Source organism: Doryrhamphus excisus, linkage group LG20 (assembly GCF_037039965.1).
Source record: "Doryrhamphus excisus strain RoL-2023G ecotype Guam linkage group LG20, RoL_Dexc_Guam_v1.1, whole genome shotgun sequence".
Classification (NCBI taxonomy): Eukaryota; Metazoa; Chordata; class Actinopteri; order Syngnathiformes; family Syngnathidae; genus Doryrhamphus; species Doryrhamphus excisus.
Genome location: NC_136376.1, coordinates 1,475,630 through 1,503,330, shown reverse-complemented (window position 1 = coordinate 1,503,330; position 27,701 = coordinate 1,475,630). Strand labels below are relative to the sequence as shown.

Genomic DNA, 27,701 nt, shown 5'->3' with positions numbered 1-27,701 from the left:
ACCCAAACGCGACGCCAAGTTGCGTGTGCGGCAGCGTGGAGAGCGGGAGCTCCGCCTCCACTCGCACCTTTTATGCAAATGTTGCATTCGCGTAGCGTGTGCGGCTCCTGTGCGGCTCCTGTGCGGCATGTGTGACAAAACACATCCCCCAGCAACCCCAAACCCGCGTCGTGGACTTGCCGTGATAAGACGTCGAGTCCGTGGAATGAAACGTTCAGGGACGCGAGGCGAAACGTCATCGTGGTTGTGTTCAGTCTACACGCTGTGAAGTTTGAAGCGGCGAGACAGCGAGAGGACCCTGAACGCACCTTGCATCCAGCCACAGCAGCGATGGGGGGTCAGAACAGCAGGAACAGTAAGTCCAATAAATGTCAGTTAAATTCAGGGCTATTATGGCTATTATTATTGTTGCTATGATGGTTATTATTACTGTAAGACTTGATGTTTCTAGAAGTGGCGTGCTAGTAATTGTAGCAGTTAGCTAACATCCTCCAGGGCGAGTTTTGGCATCAAACATGAAAAAAAGCTATGCAAATAAACCATTCCTGAAATGCAAGTTCTTCTATTTCTTCTGAAAGATAATCAAATGTTGGCAGCTTCACTTAAGTATTTTATCAAGGCTTTTTGTCTTATTGTGAAAATAGTTTCCATGCAAACTTTGTTGTCATTTTGTCTTGTTTTTAACGTCTGAAGCTTTTCCATGTGATGCTTCACAGCCAAAGATGTTTATTTATTTATTCTTCTATCTTTAATATCTTTTCTTAAATGGCAAAATCCACTCACTTTTCTCTGTGATCATGTGGACACGCCAACATGTTCGTTGATACTATTCTTTGATGTAGAACTTGTTCTTCAAGCCATTTGTCCCCATAGAAGATCATGTAAAGTCAATTAATCTGTTCCAGGGTCAAGCTGGAGCCTTTTTTGCATGTATTTAACATATCTTAACTGTCATGTTATAATATAATTCTTAGATAAGATGAGCTACATTTAGATCGCAGTTGGTTTTCAGTTCTATGGTTATCATCACCCTTTTGCACCTTTCTTTAGTGGCATAACAAAGTAACTAGGAAATCAGTTTTACTTTCAAAGCGTTGCTTGCCTTTGTTTGGCTCATCAGAGGTACCAGGGTATTTATTTCAAGGTCTTAGTCAACAATCAGGAAACGCTGCTCACGTTTTAAAGCAGTGGATTGTTGGATCTGACCTCGAAAGCGGTTGTTTTTCCCGTATCAGCGTCTCAGTTTCACACGCTCCGCCGTGAATCAGAGCTGCTGAGCATTCCGGTCCACCAGACAAGACAGGCAGATGGATTCCATCCCTGCCAAATTTCACCTCGAGGGCGTCTTGTTGGTGTTGAGTGGCGATATTGGCGCTATGTTGGAAAATTCTCCACCGCTGAAGGAGACCCGCTCATCCTCGTGGAACTTGAGAAGCACAAAAATCAGTGAATCCCGTATCGTCTTGATCCTATTTAGCGGTATATCTCTTCAAGGGGCAATACTGTAGAAAGTAATATGCTTTAGAGTAGTCAGTGTACAGCTGTATGGCAGCATGGATTCATCATCCACTGAACGTGAACGACCACACAGACCTTATTGTCCAAATTTTTCTTATCTGGCACGGCCTTAATCCTCTTGGCCGTGGAATTGACGATTATCCATCCATCCATTTTCTATGCCGCTTATCCTCACTAAGGTCACGGGGGTATGCTGGAGCCTACCCCAGCTGACTTTGGGGGAGAGGCAAGCTACACCCTGGACTGGTCGCAGGGCAGGTTTCCTTATCATGTTGGAAAAATGGCACAAAGGCAGTGGATCATGCTCATGCTCTGCTCATGAACCGCAACTCCCCCATTAGAGACAGCACTCATGCAGACGTGGCCATCAACATGCCTGCCTGTAGGCCCGTTTACAAAACAGAGCGGATCGTGTTCTGTTGCACAAGGTCACAGTACATGTTGGAATTCATGCTTCTTGTCAATCAACCGTAGCTTCCCCAGTGCCAGCAGCACTCATGCAGACACTGCCATTTAGTACGTGCTTGACTGTAGGTTCTGTTTAAAAAAAAAAGGGGGTGGGGGGTCATGTTCTGTTGCACAAAGTCACAGTCCATGTTGGAGTTCATGTTTCTCGTCAATGAACCGTAGCTTCCCCAGTGCCAGCAGCACTCATGCAGACACTGCCATTTAGTACATGCCTGACTGTAGGCTCTGTTTAAAAAAAGGGGGGGGGTCATGTTCTGTTGCACAAGGTCACAGTACATGTTGGAATTCATGCTTCTCATCAATCAACCGTAGCTCCTCCAGTGGCAGCAGCAGTCATGCAGACACTGCCGTTTACATGCTTGAGTGTAGGCTCTGTTTTAAAAAGTTGTGGTGGGGGGGGTCATGTTCAGAGTCCATGTTGGAATTCATGTGTCTTGTCAATGAACCGCAGCTCTCCCAGGTCCGGCAGCACTTGTGCAGCCGCAGATAGCTTTTGTCTTCTTTGTTGAAATGTTGAGTTTGTGAAAATTCAGGCAATGGTTTCAGGAATCTTGTTTTAACTTGACGTGTTTTGTTAGTCAAACACAACAATTACGTTCAACAACAACCACGAGAAGCAAGACAGTCCTGTTTTGTTCTTCCGAGAAGACGTGACGTTACACGACACATCCAGCGTGGAGGAAGTGTTTATTGTTGCGAGTAGAACAATCCAGATTTGTTCTACAGCCAACAAGGGGCTCTCTCTTTGTCTTGGCTGATGGAGATGAAATGTGGACTGTCCAAATGTTGATCTGCTGCTGACACTCCATTCTCTTCCAATAGCAGCAGCCGTGATGTGTCTGAGGTGGCAGCCAATTAGATGTTGCCAATCCCGGCTGTCTCCCTGATTGATAATTCATACCCAGGCCCCAAGCCTCTTGACCTGTCAAGGTTGGAGGGGAAAAAGGTTAGCGAGGATAATAATAGTGTGGGTGTGAAAAACACAAGGAAGTTTGACGTCAAGCAATGAGGAAATATCACAGTAATTAAAACCTGAAGAACACAATTTGGCATCTTAAAGGACTTTTTTTGGAATGTTTCCCATCATCCACGATCCTTATGTAATACATGAACACACATGTCTTTCTCTTTGCTGTGCGTTATAAAGATATAGCTAAAAAGAGGCAGCTAATTAATGCACAGCTATTCCACAGTGAAGAATTGATTCCACATCGTAGCATAGAAAGGAACGCTACACCTCGCGTTAACTTTTTCAAACTCAAAAACACAGCAGCAGTGGCGGCATCTCCAACGTGTAGCGTTAGCTTCCGGTGGTGGCCCGAGGCATTGTGAGCTAGTCGCTAGCAGGCTAGTCGCTAGCTGGCCAGTAGCTAGCCGCTGTGGTGGGGCAAGGTGTGCCGGTAACTATGCCAGCAACGTAGTTCTTGGGCGTAACAACTTTAATAACAGCAATAATAAGCTCTAGCCTGGTTAATACGCAAGTCACATGATTTAAACGAAGCGTTGTTGGCACTTTTTCGAAAGGCAGAATGGGTGCGTTCCATTACGTGCATTCTTTGCGGCCTTTTTTAGCTGCTTGTGGGCTATGAACTGCCCAAGTTAATCCTAGCCGGCATGCAAGTGTAAGGGGGCGCTAACCAATAGACGAAATAAACCTTGGACGCTAACCACTCCATCGTAAGACAAAATAAACCTCGGACGCTAACTACGCCATCGTTAGACGAAATAAATCTTGGACGCTAACCACTCCATCGTAAGACAAAATAAACCTTGGACGCTAACAACTCCATCGTAAGACGAAATAAACCTCATATGCTAACCACTACATCGTAAGACAAAATAAACCTTAGACGCTAACCACTCCATCGTAAGACGAAATAAACCTTGGACGCTAACAACTCCATCGTAAGACGAAATAAACCTCGGACGCTAACCAGTCCATCGTAAGACAAAACAAACCTTGGATGATAACCACTCTATCGTAAGACAAAATAAACCTTGGACGCTAACAACTCCATCGTAAGACGAAATAAACCTCAGACGCTAACCAGTCCATCGTAAGACAAAACAAACCTTGGATGCTAACCACTCTATCATAAGACAAAATAAACCTTGGACGCTAACCACTCCATCGTAAGACTAAATAAACCATGGACGCTAACCAGTCAATCGTAAGACGAAATAAACCTTGGACGCTAACCACTCCATTGTAAGACGAAATAAACCTCGGACGCTAACCACTCCATCGTAAGTCGAAATAAACCTTGGACGCTAACAACTCCATCGTAAGACGAAATAAACCTTGGACGCTAACCAGTCCATCGTAAGACAAAACAAACCTTGGATGCTAACCACTCTATCGTAAGGCAAAATAAACCTTGGACGCTAACCACTCCATCGTAAGACGAAATAAACCTCGGACGCTAACCAGTCCATCGTAAGACAAAACAAACCTTGGATGCTAACCACTCTATCATAAGACAAAATAAACCTTGGACGCTAACCACTCCATCGTAAGACTAAATAAACCATGGACGCTAACCAGTCAATCGTAAGACGAAATAAACCTTGGACGCTAACCACTCCATTGTAAGACGAAATAAACCTCGGACGCTAACCACTCCATCGTAAGGCGAAATAAACCTTGGACGCTAACCACTCCATCGTAAGGCGAAATAAACCTTGGACGCTAACAACTCCATCGTAAGACGAAATAAACCTCGGACGCTAACCAGTCCATCGTAAGACAAAACAAACCTTGGATGCTAACCACTCTATCGTAAGGCAAAATAAACCTTGGACGCTAACCACTCCATCGTAAGACTAAATAAACCATGGACGCTAACCAGTCAATCGTAAGACGAAATAAACCTTGGATGCTAACCACTCCATCGTAAGACAAAATAAACCTTGGACGCTAACAACTCCATTGTAAGACGAAATAAACCTCGTATGCTAACCACTACATCGTAAGACGAAATAAACCTTAGACGCTAACCACTCCATCGTAAGACTAAATAAACCATGGACGCTAACCAGTCAATCATAAGACAAAATAAACCTTGGACGCTAACCACTCCATCGTAAGACGAAATCAACCTCGGACGCTAACCAGTCCATCGTAAGACAAAACAAACCTTGGATGCTAACCACTCTATCGTAAGATGAAATAAACCTTGGACGCTAACCAGTCCATCGCAAGATGAAATAAACCTTAGACGCTAACCAGCCCATCGTAAGACGAAATAAACCTTGGATGCTAACCAGATGCTAACCAGTCCATCGTAAGATGAAACATGTCTTCCATAGCATTTTGACCACAACCCATAGGGGGCGCCACAAATGTCATTTCCAGTCATGGCGTGTCAGTCATTGGTGTAATAGCATAAGGTGTTTATAGGGGAATATCCTATTACATTAATGTGATTTCTGGGCCTTCTTATTAAAAATGGAACAATATTTGTGTGTCATAGGTACCATCCAGGGACTGGCTCCCTACCATACGCACCGCCACTACGATTCCACGGTGCGCGTCTACCCGTGCCCCGAGCCATATGTAGACGCCCCCAGCAGCGCACCTCTGGTCTTCCACCCGAGGACGAAGGGCGCGCAGATCATCATGGACCCCTCACAGAAGATCGCCAGGAGGACGGCCAGCTTCTGCGACGCCATCGTCTTCAGCAACAGACCCGTCGCGGTCAATGAGGTGGTGCGACTTGAGGTGAGCATTGAAGCATTGAGAGCTTCTACGGCAACAACCGCCGTTTCTTATTGCCGCTTTAACGTCCTCCAGATCATCGACAGCCAGCCCTCCTGGCAGGGCGCGCTACGCATCGGCTTCACAACCACCGACCCGTCCAAAATGACCCCAGAAATGCTGCCCAAGTATTCGTGTCCGGATTTGGCCGCAAAGCCCGGCTTCTGGGCGAAAGCCCTGCCAGAAGCGCTGCTCCACAAGGGGAACGTCATCTCCTTCTGGGTGAACAAGAAGGGCCGTGTGTTCTACCAGGCCTACAACAGCAACCCCAAGCGACTGTTCAGTCACGTCAACGCCTGGAGTCGCCTCTGGGTTCTCGTTGACGTCTACGGACAGACCAAAGGAGTCCAGCTTCTCGGTGAGTACTTTTCACCATCTGATGCTTCAGCTGTTCTACCTTCCCCACACCCACCCAAAATAGCTCAGTGGAAAAAGATGGTGGGAGATTAGCTAGGTTGTAAACGCAACACTTGTTAGTCACAAACAAGACTTTTTTATGATTTTTTTTGGAAAGTCTAAAGGGTCACCGGATGAAAGAAGTGCGATCGTTAACAGCATCTTCTCACTGGGTCACTTCTCGTAAAATTTGGAGAAGCATTGATGAAAAAACAGCTGCGGCCCATTTTCAAAACAATGCAGGAAAAAAGGACTTTATTCTTCCAGTACGGATTAATAAGAATTTCCGAGAAGGGCTCAGCCTCTTGTGTTGGAACACTGCCCAAACTTTTTTGTATGCTTAAATTCCACGTGCAAATCCAATCTATGGAGCTTCAAATCTTCTATGCTTCCATTTCAGCCGACAAAGCGTATACAAGATGATTGAAAAGTTACTCCATATTTTAGAATACTTTTTTTAAGGCAGGGGTTTCAAACGCGGCCTGTGGGTGTATGTAACTTTAGTCACTTTTTACAAAAAAAGTGCCGCAAGGCATGCTGGGAAGCAGGAAGCACTCCAAATTTTGACTCAATAATACTTGTTGTTTATCCTCCACTAGAGCTAGTAGTTGCCCAAAGCATGTGTTCAATGAAAAAAACATTGAAAATAATGGTAATGGTAATGGTAATGGTTTTATTTCATTTAAACATGCATCAGATTACAATTGAGTGCATCCCATAATCAGTTCCCAGTTCCACATGACCAAAAGGAGTAGGAAGAAGCAAAGCTTATTAAATCCTACCCCTCCTTCTGGTACTTTTACAATCAGTAACTGGTACATTTGTTCACTTCCTGCTTTCCTAATATCATTTAAGTGTTTTCTATATTGATTTATTATTTTTTTTTGTCACTTATTAAGTCCTACCCCTCCATCTGGTACTTTTACAATCAGTAACTGTTAAATTTGTTCACTTCCTGCTTTCCATAATGCAGTTTTTTGTTTTTTTTTTAATAATGTACCTCAGAAATCAGAAATGGTTTTATTGCCAGGTATGATCAAACACATACTAGGAATTTGTTTTGGTGAAGTAGGTGCAGGCACATCTATTAAAAAATGAAAATACAAAATATACAGAATACAGTATAAATATATATACACAGTCTGTTTTTTGTTTGTTATTCCGGAAGTGTAAAGTACCTCGTACCAAAGTAATAATAAATACAAAACAAACAATAATAAATACAAAATAATAATAATAAATACAAAACAAACAAAATTAGAACAAACCAAAAATATTTTGAACAAAATGCAGCTTTATTTTGAATTTGCTACTTTTCAATCACCTCTAGTGTGTATTTTCTTCTAATAGCCAATAAAAAGAGGCTGCTAATAAAAATGGAAGAGGCTCCCGTATGGCCGACTTCACAAAGCATTTAACCTCATTTGAGGCCCTCGCTATCTGGTGTTGTGATGTCTGCTCCCCAGCGCCAGAGTGCCACTATCTGGGGGTCCGCTGGCCTGGCGGTGCTGCCCGGCACGCAGCTCTTGGTCATCCCGAGGGGACCGATGATGTCAGGTCTGCTGGAGTGTTTTTTTTTTTTATTATTGTTGTTGTTGAGGACAATGGAGCCTGTGGAATGTCTCACTCCTGGGATGACAGTCTGAACGTGACATCATGTGTCACGTGGGGGGGGCTGATACTTTGTTTGTATTTCTGGCTTATCTTCCCTCTTTTCATGCTTGTTAGTAGCCATTGTGCTTCCAGCTACATGCTAGTATAATCTGCTTTGCAAAAATATGGCACAGCGGGCTTGCACATGTGCCGTTTTGCATTTGGCATCCTGATAGTGCGCCAGCTGCAAGAGCGAACCCGATTTCCACCTGCTGTTATCTCCCAATCAGTCCACGTCTGCAGCAGTTGTTTTAGGGAGAAACAAATGGAGCGTGGAGCTGTGAGTCGGATCCATGGAGGGGAGAGAATGACCTTGGTTTTACTTGGGAGATGAATGCGGCTGATAGGACTAGTGTTAGTTTTGGGGGGGGGCTTCTTGGACCAAAGCCATCGGGGAAAAAACACTTCTTTTATCTGCTGAGCTTGACCGTTCAAAGGCATAGTACAGTCTGATATGTTTAAGCTAAAATTGCATGCATGTTCATTTATTCATTCATTTTCTACCGCTTATCCTCACAAGGGTCGTGGGGGTGCTGGAGCCTATCCCAGCAGTCTTCGAGGCGAGAGGCGAGGTCCACCCTGGACTGGTGGCCAGCCAATCACAGGGCACATATAGACAAACAACCATTCACACTCACATTCATACCTATGGACAATTTGGAGTGGCCAAATTAGCCTAGCATGTTTTTGGAATGTGGGAGGAAACCGGAATACCTGGAGATAGAACATGCAAACTCCACACAGAGATAGTCGAGAGTGGATTGAACCCTGGTCTCCTAGTTGTGAGGTCTGCGCGCTAACCACTCGACCGCCGTGCAGCCTTGCATGCATGTTAAAAAGACAAATCATATTTCTAAATCTTGTAAGATTTCTGCTAAATTGTTAGATGTCCTCAAATCTCGCACAAGTTCTGCTAAAGACGTTTGTGATCCTGCGATGAGTTTTCTACATCGGGTGGCTGGGCTCTCCCTCGGAGATAAGGGGGGCGGCACTGTCATTCGGGAGAAACTGGAAGTAGAAGTGCTGCTCCGATGCATAGAAAGGAGCCGGATGAGGTGGCTGGGCATCTGGTAAGGATAGCTCCTGAAGGCCTCCCTGGAGGTGTGTTCAGGGCACGTCTGGTCGTTCTCATCCCATACCAATCTCATCGTTTGTGTTGAATTATTACATGGCTAAATTGCAGATGTTTGATTGGTCCTATTTTATTGTCCCAAGCAAACTCATTGCTATGCTAAGAGATAAAAATAGATTTCTGTCTTAGAAATTTGACAGTGAACGTGTTTTTATTCATTTATTTGTTGTTTGCACATAACGCTTACGTGCATCGGAGGTTGCGTTCAAGAGCAGCGCTGCTACCGGGCTAGCTGGCCTCAAATCAGTAAGCCGCCCTTAAAGCTGCAATGGATGTTGCGTAAGGGCAGATGCAAAATGAAACTATTAAAATGTAATTGCTCTTGGCAATTTAGGAAACATCTCTTACATCATCACACTTGTCAATAAGGGCCGGAGCACTTTGCACAGATTTTTTTTTTTTTTTTTTATCTGAGACACACGAGCTCTTACACAAGCATCTGACAAAGAGTGTCCTCAAGTGTGGTTTATGTTGTGTTTGTCTGCTGCACTTTGGCAGAAAGAATGCCTCAGCGCTGTATGTAGCGTGTGTTTGATTACATAAAAAATACTAAATAGTTTGACGGCATGGATGAAGGTCCAGCTGTGGAATTTGCTTTGTGTAAGCTAAATCTTCTACTCCTGCAACCGCTGCACACAAAATAGTGAAAATGAGTGAAAACGTGTACTCCTATTGTGTTGCATGTGCTATTATTTTTATGATAAACAATGTGGTGCTGTTATTAAACCCCAAAGTTTCACCCTATAAGTCGGATTGACATGAAATTTCAAAAAACAAAACAAACAGTTGATGGGACTTTTTGACTATTTGTCTTATGATGATAAAACTTTGCGAATATCTGCCTTTCCTGTAAGCTAGTACGTCTGCCAAAGCATGAGCACAAATAAAAAAAAATAACATCTTGAAAATATGTTGTTTGGAAATATCTTAAAAAAAAAAAAAAAAAAAAAGTCAAGTCAAAACCGTCATTTTAAACCATAAAATAGAACACGATGAAAGTGGAACATATGTATTTATAATGGAAAATAACAAAATTATTTCTAAATAAATAAAAAATAAATAAAATGCGGTATACTGAATCCGGCAATTCAAGTATAAATATTATATTATATATTATATATATATTATTATATTTATATAAAATATAAATGCAATAAAGTGGCTCAAGAAGGCCACCATATAAATAATTTTCCAGAATTTTCCCCAAACTTGCATTTCCGGATCTTGTGATTGTTGTTAGAAACTGAGGCGTGGTTAAGTGGTTTCTGTTGCAGTTCGCTGGAGAGTAAACGCTTCATACCGGCGCACCGGCGCCGCTATGTGCTAACTAGGCAGCTAACTCCGGTGCTATATATATACCCGGACTTTGGCACCACCGCCCACGCTCGGGATTTTGATACATGGAAGCCAGGTTCCAACTGTGAGGACGTATGAGGCGCTATCTTCGTGGTTTTGGAACTTGCATGACTCTTTTATGCCGTCTTACAGTACCTTGAAACCAGTAGCCGCTAGACGGTATGTATGGTCATCATAGCACAGCTAAAACAATACTCAGTCCTATGTACAGAACAAAAACTTAAGTTTATTCCAGAATTAGGTCACATCGCTACCTGCACTTTTCCCTAAAGTGGATCACATATGGGAATTTTCTCCATTCCCGCTGTCAAAAAAAGCATGTAACACGAAGTGTTTGTCTCCCAGTCCCAGAAGACCACACTGCTTTGTTCAAGCATGATGGATTCCTGCCAACTTATATAAGCCAAACAAGTCAAAGGTGTCTTTTGATGGATGCAAGAAACTCCACCAGGGGTTTTTGTTTACTAGAAAGGGATGAGTCACTTAATCATTGACACGATGCTAGCGCTCCGCTAGGCCTGGCGTCAGCTACAATTGTCTGCAACTCGTCTGTGTGGCCTTTGGAGAGGAGAAGAATTTGAAATGTCTTAGAGGGGAGGGCCCGTCGCTCTTCGGTGATGAAGACATCAGTCATTCCTCCATATAAGATTACATTAAGACCGGAGTGGAGACAATTGTGCTGTGTTCCTTTTTTTTTTTTTTTTTTACGCTAGTACAGTAACACTCTGAGGACTTTCCACCTCAGGAGACAGATCTAGAAGTTTGACAACTGCGGCAGAAAAGTTTTCAGCTGTAAATATTCTGGCTGTACAGGAAGAGACTATGGATGGATTCGATTATACAGCGGTACCTTGAACATGTTGCTACGTTTCTGTATCAGAAGTAAAAAAAAAAATCACACAAGGCGTCCATGCCAGCCTTTTGTTAAATCACGCGAGACTTCTCAAATCGAGACCGCTGCTAAATTTTGCGAGACTTTCTAAAATCTCCCAGGACTTTCTCTAAGTTGCGCAAGAGTTCAGATAAATCACAAGACTTCACTAAATCATACACAATGCCCTCTAAATCATGTAAGATTTCCTCACATCTTAAAAGACTTCTGCTAAATCCTGCAAGAGTTTTACTCAATAATGCAAAGCTTCTTCTAAATTATGTGGGACCTCTTCAAATCTTCCACTGAATCAAGACTTGGTCAAATCTGGTAAGATTTTTGCTAAATCCCGCCAAACTCTTCTAAATCTTCCCGGACAAATCTTGCAAAATTTGTACAAAATATTACAAGACTTTTGCAAAATCGCATGAGACTTGCACTAAATCACCTGCAACCCGCTAAATCATGCAAGTCTTCCTCAAATCCGGTGAGACTGTTGCTAAATCACGTGAGATTTTCACCAAATCTTGAAAAATCTTGGGAGTCTTTCAAGACTTCACTCAATCATACACAACTCCCTCTAAATCATGTAAGATTTCCTCACATCTTAAAAGACTTCTGCTAAATCCTGCAAGAGTTTTACTCAATAATGCAAAGCTTCTTCTAAATTATGTGGGACCTCTTCAAATCTTCCACTGAATCAAGACTTGGTCAAATCTGGTAAGATTTTTGCTAAATCCCGCCAAACTCTTCTAAATCTTCCCGGACAAATCTTGCAAAATTTGCACAAAATATTACAAGACTTTTGCAAAATCGCGTGAGACTTGCACTAAATCACCTGCAACCCGCTAAATCATGCAAGTCTTCCTCAAATCCGGTGAGACTGTTGCTAAATCACGTGAGATTTTCACCAAATCTTGAAAAATCTTGGGAGTCTTTCAAGACTTCACTAAATCATACACAACGCCCTCTAAATCATGTAAGATTTCCTCACATCTTAAAAGACTTCTGCTAAATCCTGCAAGTTTTACTCAATAATGCAAAGCTTCTTCTAAATTATGTGGGACCTCTTCAAATCTTCCACTGAATAAAGACTTGGTCAAATCTGGTAAGATTTTTTCTAAATCCCGCCAAACTCTTCTAAATCTTCCCGGACAAATCTTGCAAAATTTGCACAAAATATTACAAGACTTTTGCAAAATCGCATGAGACTTGCACTAAATCACCTGCAACCCGCTAAATCATGCAAGTCTTCCTCAAATCCGGTGAGACTGTTGCTAAATCACGTGAGATTTTCACCAAATCTTGAAAAATCTTGGGAGTCTTTCAAGACTTCACTAAATCATACACAACGCCCTCTAAATCATGTAAGATTTCCTCACATTTTAAAAGACTTCTGCTAAATCCTGCAAGAGTTTTACTCAATAATGCAAAGCTTCTTCTAAATTATGTGGGACCTCTTCAAATCTTCCACTGAATAAAGACTTGGTCAAATCTGGTAAGATTTTTTCTAAATCCCGCCAAACTCTTCTAAATCTTCCCGGACAAATCTTGCAAATTTGCTCAAAATATTACAAGACTTTTGCAAAATCGTGTGAGACTTGCACTAAATCACCTGCAACCCGCTAAATCATGCAAGTCTTCCTCAAATCCGGTGAGACTGTTGCTAAATCACATGAGATTTTCACCAAATCTTGAAAAATCTTGGGAGTCTTTCAAGACTTCACTCAATCATACACAACGCCCTCTAAATCATGTAAGATTTCCTCACATCTTAAAAGACTTCTGCTAAATCCTGCAAGAGTTTTACTCAATAATGCAAAGCTTCTTCTAAATTATGTGGGACCTCTTCAAATCTTCCACTGAATAAATACTTGGTCAAATCTGGTAAGATTTTTTCTAAATCCCGCCAAACTCTTCTAAATCTTCCCAGACAAATCTCGCAAAATTTGCACAAAATATTACAAGACTCGCTAAATCACGTGAGATTTTCACCAAATCTTGAAAAATCTTGGGAGTCTTTAATTACATCACGTTAGACTTGCATTCATTCACTTCTGCTAATCTTGTGAGACATTTGTTAAGACGTTTGTCAGACTTAAATAACACTTCCTCAAATCTTGCGAGATGTCCACTAACTCACATAAGACTTCCACAAAATCCCTTTAGACCTCTGTTCAATCACGCAAGGCTTCTTCAAATTGCGCAAGACTTTTGCTAAGTAGTGTAATTTTTGCAAGTCTTGTAAGCTTTTGCCAAATCACGTTTTCTCAGATCTCACAAGACTTTCTGCTAATCACGCAAGACTTCCACACGTCTTCTGCAAAATCACTCATACGCTACTCATGAAAAATGTCTTAGTCACCCAAGAGTTCTGCAAAATCAAGGAAGACTTCCTCAAATCAAGCGAGACTTCTCGAGATGAAAGCCGTGGCCCGAGATGCGGCATTGTGAATAATTCCCGCCTCCACCTCTACCAGATCCATCACGTCGCTATCTCAGTTTTATATCAGCTCTCTGGTATGCAACTGTCATCATCTCGGTAACGCTTGGCTAATCTATGAACCGGATCTTCAAGATAGGTGAGAGTGAGACATCAGCATAGAGATGCAGTCAACAGTACCCCCCCCCCTCCTCCCCTGTTGCTTATTTTTGGAGCATTACAAAGCGCACTTGCTTATTGTTTCACGTGTCAATAAGAGATTATGTAGCCATGTTTGATTTGGGGATAAGATAGCTTTAAATAGAGAGGGGTCACTTTGTTGCCTACAAGTGATACAAGATACACACAGCAGATACAAGCATGGGTCACCTTGGTGCTTGGCAGGGAAGAATAATGCCCCCGTTTTCAGTGCACTAGCGTTTACTATTCTAGTACCATGTCCATACCATACAAAATACTGATACCATAAGGTGTTGTGCAGATAGCAGATAGAGCCGTCATTGCACCTCAGATCCCTAAATCACATGAAGAGATGTAGTCGACTCACCTGAGGCTTACACTAAAGCACGTGGAATATCTGATAAATCTCACAACACTTTTTGCAAAATCACGTGCGACTTCCTCAGGTCATGTGAGACTTCTGCTAAATCATGTCAGACAATCTGAGATCATGTGAGACTTCTGATAAATCACGTGAGACTTCCTGAGATCATGTGAGACTTCCTGAGATCATGTGAGACTTCCTGATATCATGTGAGACATCTGCTAAATCATGTGACCTGAGATAATGTGAGACTTCAGCTAAATTACATGTCATGGGAGACTTCATGAGATCATGTGAGACTTCTGATGAATCACATGAGACTTCCTGAGATCATGTGAGACTTCTGCTAAATCACGTGAGACTTTCTGAGATCATGTGAGACTTCTGATAAATCATGTGAGACTTCCTAAGGTCATGTGAGACTTCCTAAGATCATGTGAGACTTCCTAAGATCATGTGAGACTTCTGATAAATCACGTGAGACTTCTTGAGATCATGTGAGACATCTGCTAAATCATGTAAGACTTCCTGAAATAATGTGAGACTTCTGCTAAATTACATGTCATGGGAGACTTCATGAGATCATGTGAGACTTCTGATGAATCACAAGAGACTTCCTGAGATCATGTGAGACTTCTGCTAAATCACGTGAGACTTTCTGATAAATCATGTGAGACTTCCTGAGATCATGTGAGACTTCCTGAGATCATGTGAGACTTCTGCTAAATCACGTGAGACTTTCTGATAAATCATGTGAGGCTTCCTAAGATCATGTGAGACTTCCTAAGATCATGTGAGACTTCTGATAAATCATGTGAGACTTCTTGAGATCATGTGAGACTTCTGCTAAATCATGTGAGACATCCTGAGATCATGTGAGACTTCCAATAAATCACATGAGACTTCCTGAGATCATGTGAGACTTCTGATGAATCACAAGAGACTTCCTGAGATCATGTGAGACTTCTGCTAAATCACGTGAGACTTTCTGATAAATCATGTGAGACTTCCTGAGATCATGTGAGACTTCCTGAGATCATGTGAGACTTCTGCTAAATCACGTGAGACTTTCTGATAAATCATGTGAGGCTTCCTAAGATCATGTGAGACTTCCTAAGATCATGTGAGACTTCTGATAAATCATGTGAGACTTCTTGAGATCATGTGAGACTTCTGCTAAATCATGTGAGACATCCTGAGATCATGTGAGACTTCCGATAAATCACATGAGACTTCCTGAGATCATGTGAGACTTCTGATAATCACGTGAGGCTTCCTGAGATCATGTGAGACTTCATGGGATTATGTGAGACTTCTGCTAAATCATGTGAGACTTTCTGAAATGTTGCGAGACTTCTCCTAAATCACGTGAGACTTCCTGAGATCATGTGAGACTTCTGCTAAATCACGTGAGACTTCCTGAGATCATGTGAGACTTCTGCTAAATCGTGTGAGACTTCCTGAGATCATGTGAGAGTTTTGCTAAATCACATGAGACTTCCTGAGATCATGGAAGACTTCTGCTATATTACGGCAGACTTCCTGGCCGGGCTTGTATATTAGTTTTTGCAGTTGCACAAGAATTGTTTTGACCGTGTTGTGAAATTGTAAAAAATGCTCCTACTACTTCGTGGCTCTTTGACATGTAAACTTAATGTAAATGAGTCTGATTTCAAGTCAACTCAGCCTCGTACATCCCATCCGTCCAAGAACAACAGAGTGGCGTATTAATGAAATGCAAAGCCATCTATCAGCGTGTTTCCAGCCAGAGGCAAGCAGATATCAGCGAGGTGGAAAGGCAAATATGTTGTCATCATTTAGCCGTTTTCTTCTAGAATTATTACTCCAAATCACAATGAAGCAGTGTTGTTCCTTTTTGTCCTGCAAACATTCTGTGCTGATCAAAGCAATAAATCACTTGAAAGATAAACTAAGAAGGATTCTTTTCAAGCGAATGAACATTTAAACCTGATTAGTGGAATTGGAGACCATTGGAGTCCACTTTAGAAAACCACTGGAGCTTGTAACCTCTCCTCAGGTCCACACGGAGATAGGGGATGCCTTTTTTAGGTAAAAAGCATCTGGCTTGACACGACTGGTGCAAGGCCGTGCTAAACCTGTTGTTTCTAGCTAGCTGCATGGAATAGCCAATGAAGCTAATATGTTTTTGGAATGGGGCAGGAAACCGGAGTATCTGGAAAAAACCCACATAAGCAGAGAATTGAACCCAGGTCTCCTGACTGTGTGGCCTATGTGCTCACCACTCCATCACCGTGCAAAGTTTCATATCCCTCTCTGTTATTGTACCATAAGCCTCCCTTTTTAGGCCGTCTCTGGACAGATGACTTCACTTGAGAATCATCTCTTCTCCATGTTGTCCCGGATCGGCCCCTGCTTAGTGCAAATCCCCAAAATGTGCAAGGGCGCCAATGTGCGTTTCATGCAGTTTTGACCACACCACCGCTTCTTGTCCAAAAGCTCCTAATTCCGCGCTGCCACGCCAAGGAACAAAGTAAATACACGTGCAGCCAAAACTTTAGCGCTTTCGCAATATTAGGTACACCTGCACTATTTATTGAATACTGGAGAAGCCAAAACATTAGGAACAGCTCTAAGTGGGATGGGGTGCAGCTCTACTACATTTATACCAAAAAACTGAGCTGAGCTTTCTATTGTCTAGTATTTTCAAGGTAAATTTTTTAATAATATACAAATAATTATTTTTATATAAAAGTAATTTACATTTTTTATTATAATATTATTTAATAATTATTAATCAAATTCTAAATAATAATTATTCATAACAACTAACAATTTCATACTTGGATGTTCCCATTAAACCTGTTTACAACCTGTTTACCTGTTTTTAATAATATACAAATAATTATTTTTATATAATAGTAATATTACATTATTTTATTATATTATTTAATAATTATTAATAATATTATAAATAATAACTATTCATAACAAATAATTTAATACTTGGATGTTCCCATTAAAACTGTTTACAACCTGTTTTTAATAATATACAAATAATTATTTTTATATAATAGTAATATTACATTTTTATTATAATATTATTTAATAATTATTAATCAAATTCTAAATAATAATTATTCATAACAACTAACAATTTAATACTTGGATGTTCCCATTAAACCTGTTTACAACCTGTTTACCTGTTTTTAATAATATACAAATAATTATTTTTATATAATAGTAATATTACATTATTTTATTATATTATTTAATAATTATTAATAATATTATAAATAATAACTATTCATAACAAATAATTTAATACTTGGATGTTCCCATTAAAACTGTTTACAACCTGTTTTTAATAATATACAAATAATTATTTTTATATAATAGTAATATTACATTATTTTATTATATTATTTAATAATTATTAATAATATTATAAATAATAATTATTCATAACAACTAACAAATTAATACTTGGATGTTCCCATTAAACCTGTTTACAACCTGTTAACCTGTTTTTAATAATGTGCAAATAATTATTTTTATATAATAGTAATATTACATTATTTTATTATAATATTATTTAATAATTATTAATAATATTATAAATAATAATTATTCATAACAACTAACAATTTAATACTTTTATGTTTCCATTAAAACTGTTTAATAATATACAAATAATGATTTTTATATAATAGGAATATTACATTATTTTATTATAACGTTATTTAATAATTATTAATAATATTATAAATAATAACTATTCATAACAAATAACAATTTACAAAAAGGAAGAATGGGTGATTTATTTACAATAAAATGGTCAAAAACAATCTCAGAACATTTAGTCTTTATTTTCAAGGTCATAAAATGCCCTTTGGCTGTTTTATGCAGAAAATGAGTAATTTTAGTAAATTAGATCATTTGTAGGCGAAAGCAGTTTAAGCCGTAATGGGGGTTCCTGGCGTTGTGTTGCAGTCGTTGTATTGGAACTCCATGAAGTCGTTCAGGTGAGCTTCATGTGTTTATTTTTAGAACGTGAGACTAACCTTCATGCCAGGTTAGACGTTTGTGTCGCCGTCAAGCAGGATGGCATTCGTGGCTTCTTTTCAATCCGGACGAGCATCTTTTGCCTTGACGGTAATGTTTGGGTAGCAACTGGCTCTTCCAGTTTGTGGTTGAGGGTGCCAAACCTAAGGTGACGCGTCACGGCAGGTACATTTCTAGAAGTAATTGCAGTGCAATCTTTAAAGGGTGGAGCAAGTCTTGGTTATTTTTAGGGTTATGTATTGTTGTCCGATTGGTTTATCGTTGCCAGCGTACGTGTTACATCCTTGTGTCTGCAGGAAATAGTCCCACGGTCAATCTAGCGGAGCACTTAACAAAGCGGCACAACATTTTTTACAGATTTTAGAACTCACATAAGGCACACTGTTGATTTTTGAGAAAATGAAAGGCATTAAAGTGCACCTCATAGTGTGGAAATGGTAATTTTTCATGGCCTGTTGCATTTTAGTGAAAGAAGTTAGGACACCCCCAACTTAATGAGAAGGTCAGTGTTGACGTATTTCACTACTTGACTTGACATTGCTTTTCTCAGGAGATTGAAAAGCTTTTTTTTTTTTTACTTTTTGCTCCTTTAAGGACCACTTCATCCTTTCCACTTCATCCCCGCACTTAATCACGTCTTTGTTTCCCGCTTCAGACTCGCCGGCCGCCGAGCAAAACGTTTATTGAACACGTCAATGTAGGATATAATCGCCATTGTGTTGGCTACGTGCTAATCTCAACACACCGCAGCACTTTTTAAAAGACTCAATTATGGAGTCTTTAAGCTGCGGGCTTTTATGAAACCGACAGTCGTTACGAGACTCGCAGGACTCGCAGGACTCGCAGGACCAAAGTGCTGGTCTCGCGTGCTTTCACTCCATTCCTCAGCACGAAGAAGGAATAACTAAAAACTATTAAACTGTTTCAGGTTCAGAAACACAATACCGAGTCTGAATCCCAGTCCCACCCTTTAGCGCTCCCCTTGGTCTCACCCGTTTTTCCCCACTGAGGGACGAATAAAGGAATATCTTAATCTTAATCTTCCTCTTAAAAAGAAACACGACGCCGCTTGATTCCCATTACGTCGTTAGCCTTCACCGCTTGCTGGTGATGTCGGCAGGTGAGACCATTCATTCATTTTTCTACCGCTTATCCTCACAAGAGTCACAGGGGGTGCTGGAGCCTATCCCAGCTGTCTTCAGACAAAAGGCGCCAATTAACCTAGCATGTTTTGGGAATGTGGGAGGAAACCGGATAAAAAAAAAAAAACCCACGCATGCACGGGGAGAACATGCACACAGAGATTGTCAGACGGTGGAATTGAACTCAGGTCTACCGAGCTGTGAGATCGCCGTGCAGCCTTGTGAGACAATTCAATCTTCATAATGAAATAAGGTAAATAAATAAGGTAAATAAATAAGGTGAAATAATGTCTGCATTATTTTGATGTTATATAGCCCATATCACTGCACGGTGGAAGAGTGGTTAGCGTGCAGACCTCACAGCTAGGAGACCAGGGTTCAATTCCACCCTCGGCCATCTCTGTGTGGAGTTTGCATGTTCTCCCCATGTTCTCTCCGGTTTCCTCCCCCATTCCAAAAACATGCTAGGTTAATTAGCGACTCCAAATTGTCCATAGGTATGAATGTGAGTGTGAATGGTTGTTTGTCTATATGTGCCCTGTGATTGGCTGGCCCGCCTTTTGCCTGAGGACAGCTGGGATAGGCTCCAGCACCCTCCACGACCCTCGTAAGGATAAATGAATGAATGAATAGCCCATATCAACAAATGTATTAACCTTAGTAATCATTATTTAAGGTTTAAGGTACAATAGTAATAGTAATATTGCAATAACTGGATGAAAACTATATATATTTCAAATATGATTTTGTCTAGGTGTAGAATATTATATGCACACTCCACGCAGGGATTCAATGTGGAGATCCGAACCCAGTTCTTCCAGATGTCCTGACTGTGTGGCCAACATGCTAACCACTTCACCACCGTGCGGCGTCCATATAATAAGTGCAGACAGATGCAAGGCTTGGTTTAGTTGGTGGTCTGTACTTATAATACAAAGTGCTAAGCGTGTACGCGTGTGTCCTAAACGCATCGTTAAGTTGTTGATGATGCAATGATAGGAGGTCAACAATTGATCAGGTCGTTCCCATATGTTAGCATCTTTTTTATGCAGCCTCCCGGGAGAAGATGTCAACGCAGGACAGACGACATAATGGCAAGAATAGAAGCTATCTGGAGCGATAAGCGTGCTAAGAATAAGAAGCTAGTGCACACTCTTTACAGAGGAAGTAATTGAGTTGAAGGAGTTTATCAGCAACTGGCCGGAGATGTGCTCTCTCTGGGTGATAAAAGGTGAGGTTTGCCCCCCCCCCACACCCCCTCCTTCGCTGTCCCAGGGGGGGGAAACCCAAAGCTGCCGCGTCTCTCATCTCCTGTCTAACTTTAGCTTCGGTTTGAGGAACGTGCTAAACGTGGCCTCGCCACGCGGAAAGACGCGCTTTGTCGCTTCGTTTGACCCGACATGTGATCACGGCTCACGCCAAGAGGTCCTAACACGCTAACAGCCAATAAAGTCACCGCCAGGGTTTGTTATGTAAACATCTCCAATGGTGGCAAAGCGCTTACACAACACTTTTCCACCGGGCAGGATTCATAGAAAGAAACATGGCCTCATTATTTATACTTTATACAGTCTAATATACAACATGGCCGCACTGTTATGTGTTATGATTATAGTCATCTATAGGCTACCATATTTTATTGGGCTTTTCTGATGCGTTTTATAGAGGTATGATTAGTGCTCTAACGGTACACGCGTCTGCCTTTCATGGGTTTGATTCCCGGTCAGGGTTGCATCAGGAAGGGCATCCGGCATAAAAAGTAAGACATTTGTGCAATTGACTTGTTGACAGGGAGAAAGTGGGGAAGTTTTTATTTTTGAGTACTTTATTATTATTATTTAATATATTTATTTATATATTATATATATTATTTTTCATTGGTTTATTTTTTTTCTTATTTCATTTTAGTTTTTTTTCTTTTCATCTTATTTTTTTATCTTTTTTTAATCTTTGTTTTATTCCGTTATTGATAATTATTGTATTTCTTTATGATGCATTTAATGTAATTACATTTAATTTTTAATTTTTTTATTGTTATTTTCTGTGTTTGTATCATGTTGATTTTATTATTACATTTTTGATGGGAAATATTTTATTTTTTAGTTTAGTTTTATTTTATTACGCATTTTATATTATATTATTTATTACATATTCTATTATATTATTTTACATATTATATATTATTTTTTATTATATTTATATTATATATTATTATTTATTTATTTATTATATAGGTTTAGCTTTGAATGTTATCATATTTACGAGGTTATTGCGCATTTTATTTGTTTACATGTAGTTTTATATTATGATTATTTTTAATTGAATTGAATTGAATTTAATTAGTTATTTTTCAGGTCTACCTAACGAGCTTATGAGTATTTATTTGAGTATTTATACGTAAGACGTGCTCCTGTGTTTCCACAGACAGCGAGGTGGTACCACAGGACTTGGGGACTCTCAGCATCAGACGCAAAACGACCCAGCAAAGGAAGCGCGGCGCCCCCCTCCCCCTCAGCATGTTTGGTTTGCACATGGACGAATGCTGCGAGGAACATGGCGGCCATCATCATCATCATCATCATCAACAACAACGTGATCATCTTCATCACTCCATTGACGACATCCACTGGCGCCAACACTCTCAAGGCGAGCGACGGCGCTCACGGCTCCCCGAGAACCTGGACACCGGCCTGCACGTGCACCCGGTCCACGGCGTGCACGTGCGCCTGCCGGACCCTCACACGGCCGTGCAAGTGCCGCACGCCGGCGAAGACAGGACCATGGTCTTCACTAGCCGGCCCCTGGAATGCTTGGAGAGCGTGCACGTGACGGTGCGCACCGGCGGCCGATGCTCTCTGTCCTACGGCGTGACGTCCTGCGACCCCGCCACGCTCAGGCCCAGCGACCTGCCGTCCAGCCTGGACTCTCTGGTGGACCGCAAGGAGTTCTGGGCGGTGGACAAAGTGGCGGTGCGGCTGCACAACAACGACGTCCTGAGCTTCGTTGTCAACGAGGACGGGGAAGTCATGATGAGCCACAATGGCGTCGGCGTGGGGATGCAGCTGTGCGTGGACAACTCCAAGCCGCTGTGGATGTTTTTTGGTCTCCATAGCAACGTCTCACAACTCAACATCTTAGGTGAGTTGGCCTCGCTGCAGAGTTCTTCGTGATCATGCATGATTGAACGTAATTGCACTGAGCTTGAAGATGCTGGGCGTCCACCCACTGAGCGTTCCCTTGGCATCCGTCCTCCATCCTTCCTCCTCCTCTCCTTCACTTGGAAATCTTCTCCAGACGTTTCCCACTCAAGCTGCGGGAGAACACAGGGGAGAGGGGAAGGAGGGAGGCGCGTCTCCACCCGCCCACTCGCTGCCCGGTTGCCATGGAGACGTGTAGCCAGCCAGCCGATTGACGGTCGTGTCGCGGCCGAGTTTGGTCAAGTGGAACAGACGGGACTGTGTTGCTTCCGTCTGAGCCGAAGGCGCCTCTGGCTCCCTCTGGTGGACAAAGGCAGCTGAAGGAATCGGTTTAGAATGAAACGCTAGGCATTGTGGGATATATATAAAATAATCATTTTTCATTTTAAACTCATATATTTCTTAGCTACCTTGTGTGAGTGTTAAGTTGCTGCGTGATGAGTTTTGTGTTTCTTGTAAGATGACAGTGAGTCAGTTTGTTAGACAGTGTTCCCTCCTTTATGCCGTTTATAGGTTCCCAAAATAGCCAGCAATAAGTGAAATCTGCAAAGTTTTGAGTGTTAAGTTGCTGCGTGATGAGTTTTGTGTTTCTTGTAAGATGACAGTGAGTCAGTTTGTTAGACAGTGTTCCCTCCTTTATGCCGTTGATAGGTTCCCAAAATAGCCAGCAATAAGTGAAATCTGCAAAGTTTTGAGTGTTAAGTTGCTGCGTGATGAGTTTTGTGTTTCTTGTAAGATGACAGTGAGTCAGTTTGTTAGACAGTGTTCCCTCCTTTATGCCGTTGATAGGTTCCCAAAATAGCCAGCAATAAGTGAAATCTGCAAAGTTTTGAGTGTTAAGTTGCTGTGTGATGAGTTTTGTGTTTCTTGTAAGATGACACAGTGAGTCAGTCTGTCAGACAGTGTTTCCTCCTTTATGCCGTTGATGGTTCCCAAAATAGCCTGCAATAAGTGAAATCTGCAAAGTTTTGAGTGTTAAGTTGCTGCGTGATGAGTTTTGTGTTTCTTGTAAGATGACAGTGAGTCAGTTTGTTAGACAGTGTTCCCTCCTTTATGCCGTTGATAGGTTCCCAAAATAGCCAGCAATAAGTGAAATCTGCAAAGTTTTGAGTGTTAAGTTGCTGCGTGATGAGTTTTGTGTTTCTTGTAAGATGACAGTGAGTCAGTTTGTTAGACAGTGTTCCCTCCTTTATGCCGTTGATAGGTTCCCAAAATAGCCAGCAATAAGTGAAATCTGCAAAGTTTTGAGTGTTAAGTTGCTGCGTGATGAGTTTTGTGTTTCTTGTAAGATGACACAGTGAGTCAGTCTGTCAGACAGTGTTCCCTCCTTTATGCCGTTGATGGTTCCCAAAATAGCCTGCAATAAGTGAAATCTGCAAAGTTTTGAGTGTTAAGTTGCTGCGTGATGAGTTTTGTGTTTCTTGTAAGATGACACAGTGAGTCAGTCTGTCAGACAGTGTTCCCTCCTTTATGCCGTTGATGGTTCCCAAAATAGCCAGCAATAAGTGAAATCTGCAAAGTTTTGAGTGTTAAGTTGCTGCGTGATGAGTTTTGTGTTTCTTGTAAGATGACAGTGAGTCAGTTTGTTAGACAGTGTTCCCTCCTTCATGCCGTTGATAGGTTCCCAAAATAGCCAGCAATAAGTGAAATCTGCAAAGTTTTGAGTGTTAAGTTGCTGTGTGATGACTTTTGTGTTTCTTATAAGATGACACAGTGAGTCAGTCTGTCAGACAGTGTTCCCTCCTTTATGCCGTTGATGGTTCCCAAAATAGCCTGCAATAAGTGAAATCGGCAAAGTAGCCAACTTAACTTTTCATAATTTCTATTCTTAACTTTCTATTTTTTCTATTCTTAACTTTTTCATTTTTTCACATTTCTTTCTTGTTTAAACGCAACCAAAGTTTAAATGTTATTAGAATTGTAATCAATAAGCGTATTTTACTCCTCTGACCGTGCCTCGGCTGTAGTGTTTTTGTATCCTTGTTAAAAGACATTTCTCCTGTTGTCATGTCACTTCCATGTCCATGTCTGTGACACATTGCCGTCCATTTTAGGCTCATCTCTAGACTCAGATGTCCAACATGGAGGCAACACTTTCCCGCCCAAACTCAATACGGTCCAAGAGACGCCCCTCGATTCCCACCCCAACCTTCCTTCGCCCACAGGTATACGCCAAAAACTCATACTTTGTCTTTTTTATGTTTTTTTTTACTTCAGCTTGTTTTTGATATTGTTTTTCATGATCACACATCATCCAAGTGTAAAAAGAAGTATGTCAAAGGACTAAACAAGTACCGTACACGATAAAAGAGTACTTCTTGATGTGTTGTTGTCGATGTTCAGGCTCATCTCTCCAAAGTTCGCCGCCGTTGTCGTCACGCAGCAGTGTGGCTTCCAGCAACGACTCCGAGTTCAACCTCACCACCGTCTACGACAACCTGCTCAATTCCCGCTCGTCCCAGCCTTCAGCGTCCACAGGTGCGCCCTTTTTTTAAAAATTATTTTTGATGTTTTTCAAATTCTTACCATACTCATTGAAAATTTTAAAATGTTAAAACTATTTTTACAACTATATTTCTCAAATATTATGAGCATAAAAACTCAATATTAGAGGAAAAAATGTCACTGTCATATTATGTATCATATATTATATGAAAAACAAGCAAAACTTTTATTAGCATCACATTTTAATATTTTTATATTTAAAAATTTTCAATACAGCAATTTTTACATGCATTTTAATATGTGGAAAAAACTATAATTTTAGAAGCAAAGTCAAAATATAAAAATAAATAATTTAGTAAATCATAATTTCCAAAACTGTTGGTTAAAAAAATATTAAACTAAATAATAACATTTTAATATTGTGAGAAACATTTATTAACATTTAAAAGTGTTGTATTATGTGAAAAATTAACATAATTTTAGAAGCAAAGTTGAACTATTAAAGGAAATTATTGTTAAAATAAAAAATATTAAAAAATGATTTTCTTGACAAAATAATAGTTTTAATATTACTAGAATTAAGTCCAAATATTATGGTAATAAAGTTGTAATATTATAAGAAAAAGAAAGCTCATGTGAAGAACGTTTTATTTCCTTTTTTTACTTTAAGTTTTAGTTTTATTAAATTTGCAGTACTGCATATTTTTATGCCATATAGTTTATTAAGACGGATCCTGACTGATTTTGTGTCTCCAACTTTTTCTGAACATTTCCTATTCTTCCCTTCTTGTCAGACACGGAGCTGATGTCTCCCGCCTACATCGTGGAGGCTCCGCCCTCGGTGCCGGCGTCGGAGGAGTGCGCCATTTGCTACGACAACATGGTGGACACGGTGCTGTACGCCTGTGGTCACATGTGTCTGTGCTACAAGTGCGCATTCAAACTGAAGAATGACAATTCGCCGTGTCCCATCTGCCGCAAGAAGATCAAGGACATTATCAAGGCCTACCGCGGTTCCTGAAGGAGCTTTTGGTCGCCATCTGCTGGACGAGCGAGCACAGTGGTACGGTACCTTAAACGGGTGAAGCTGCAAGACCGTGTCGGCCATTCTTGGATGTCTTTTAGCGAATCAAACATCAGGGATTGTTATTTTATGTCAAAGCAAAAAAGAAAGAAATGTAAATATGATGTTTATATCATCAAAGATGCTTGAGGGAGACAGTCACTTATTTTTTTAAGGCTTTTTAACTCGATTTTATCGGAGCGACCAGGAGAGGCCGCAATTATCATAAGGGGAGTTGATGCCGTGTCGACGCCCACAGGCTTGTTTGCGCTAGCAGGCTAAGTAGCGGAGCTCAAACTTAATGGTGCTGCCGCTACTTGCTTCAACACACTTAAGTGCATTAATACCACAGAGCATCACCGATGTTAAAAAAATTGTCCAATTTATGAATTTATCCTCAAAATTTTTTTCATTACTTTTTTTAAATTTAAGAGAAAAAAGTAAAAAAAAAAATTCTGAAAAAAATGCTCAGAAAAGTTAGACTTAATGAATTTTTTTAATTTTACAAGAAAAAAGTCATAAATTTATCACCAAAAAGTTGTACATTTATGAGAAAAAAGTAAAAAAAAAACAAAACAGTAAAACAGGCCAAGGGTCACGTAAGTCCCCCCTTTTCATAGCCGTCTCAGGCGATGCCTGTTACGATAAAATCATTTTTGAGAATAGTCATAAATTTCTTACAAAATTTATGAGAAAAAAGTCATACATTTAAGAGAAAGGTTATATTATGACTTTTTTTTTACGATTTTCTTTTAAATTTGCGACGTTATTTTTGAAATATCCGACGATTAAAATACTGCGTCATAACAGGCATTGCCTGAGACAGCTGTGAAAAGGCAGTGAACTTGTAAATTTACAACGTTTTTTTGAAAAAAAAATTCTTGTCAGAGTTGACTTTTTCATAGTAAAAATTTGACGACTGTTTTTTTCTTGTTGGATAACTGCAACTGGTTGGATAACTCATAATATTAAATTGGCTCGCTCATAATATTACAACCATTTTTCAAATATTGTCATGTGATTTTTTTTTCCTCACAATGATAAAAATGTATAAATAAGAATCCCTGTTCATGGTGGAGGTGCTGCTGCAATAATAATAATAATAATAGTAATGCCAATAATAATGATAATGTGCATAGAAACGGGCCTGGGGGGGACGAGAATGTCCTTGTTTACATGACCTACACCACAAGTATGCTCTCCACGTGCTGTGCAGCGTCCCCACAGCAGAAGAAGATGATGCGTTGAAGAACAAGCATTAAAAAGGTGAAAGTGGCTGCAATTGGATAAAAGCGATGCAAATAAAAAGCGCGCTGAGGTGACAAATAGCGCCAGGTGGCTTTGTTTACTTCGCTCAAGTGGAACGTTTGCTTGCGTCGAGCGACAAGGATGCGTTGCTTTTTTCCTTGCTTCTCATTTGCATATCCGCGGCAGAGTGCTGAAAGCTATTTTCAGCCTTTTTTTTCTCGTTATTATCGTCACTTTGTAGACACGTCACACGAGTTAATACGCTTGTTTTGAAGCACGCTTGAATTCATGGAAGCGTTGGATTGCCTTCATCGGGTCACCGCACTGCTGCTTCGCTCCTCAATTTCATCATCGGAATGAACAAATTTGGAATGGAGCAGGGGTGTCCAACATGCGGCCCATTGGCATCAATATTGCTTTGTAG

At 40.7% G+C, this 27,701-nt stretch overlaps 1 protein-coding gene across 1 annotated transcript; it reads left to right on the top strand.

Annotated features, from left to right (window-relative positions):
• Window positions 1-26,605, top strand: LOC131108158 (E3 ubiquitin-protein ligase NEURL1-like). The gene is made up of 7 exons (XM_058058980.2): window positions 1-355; window positions 5,460-5,707; window positions 5,780-6,101; window positions 21,749-22,462; window positions 24,576-24,686; window positions 24,865-24,999; window positions 25,761-26,605. The coding sequence occupies exons 1-7, from the start codon at window positions 331-333 to the stop codon at window positions 25,985-25,987; spliced, it is 1,782 nt and encodes a 593-aa protein (XP_057914963.2). The 5' UTR covers window positions 1-330; the 3' UTR covers window positions 25,988-26,605.
• The last annotated feature ends 1,096 nt before the right edge of the window (window positions 26,606-27,701 follow it).

Excerpts from the sequence above, each read along its gene's own strand:
- LOC131108158 (XM_058058980.2), top strand. The coding sequence starts at position 331 with ATGGGGGGTCAGAACAGCAGGAACA. Across the intron at positions 22,463-24,575 it reads CTCACAACTCAACATCTTAG|GCTCATCTCTAGACTCAGAT; the intron begins GTGAGTTGGCCT and ends CGTCCATTTTAG. Across the intron at positions 25,000-25,760 it reads CCAGCCTTCAGCGTCCACAG|ACACGGAGCTGATGTCTCCC; the intron begins GTGCGCCCTTTT and ends CCTTCTTGTCAG.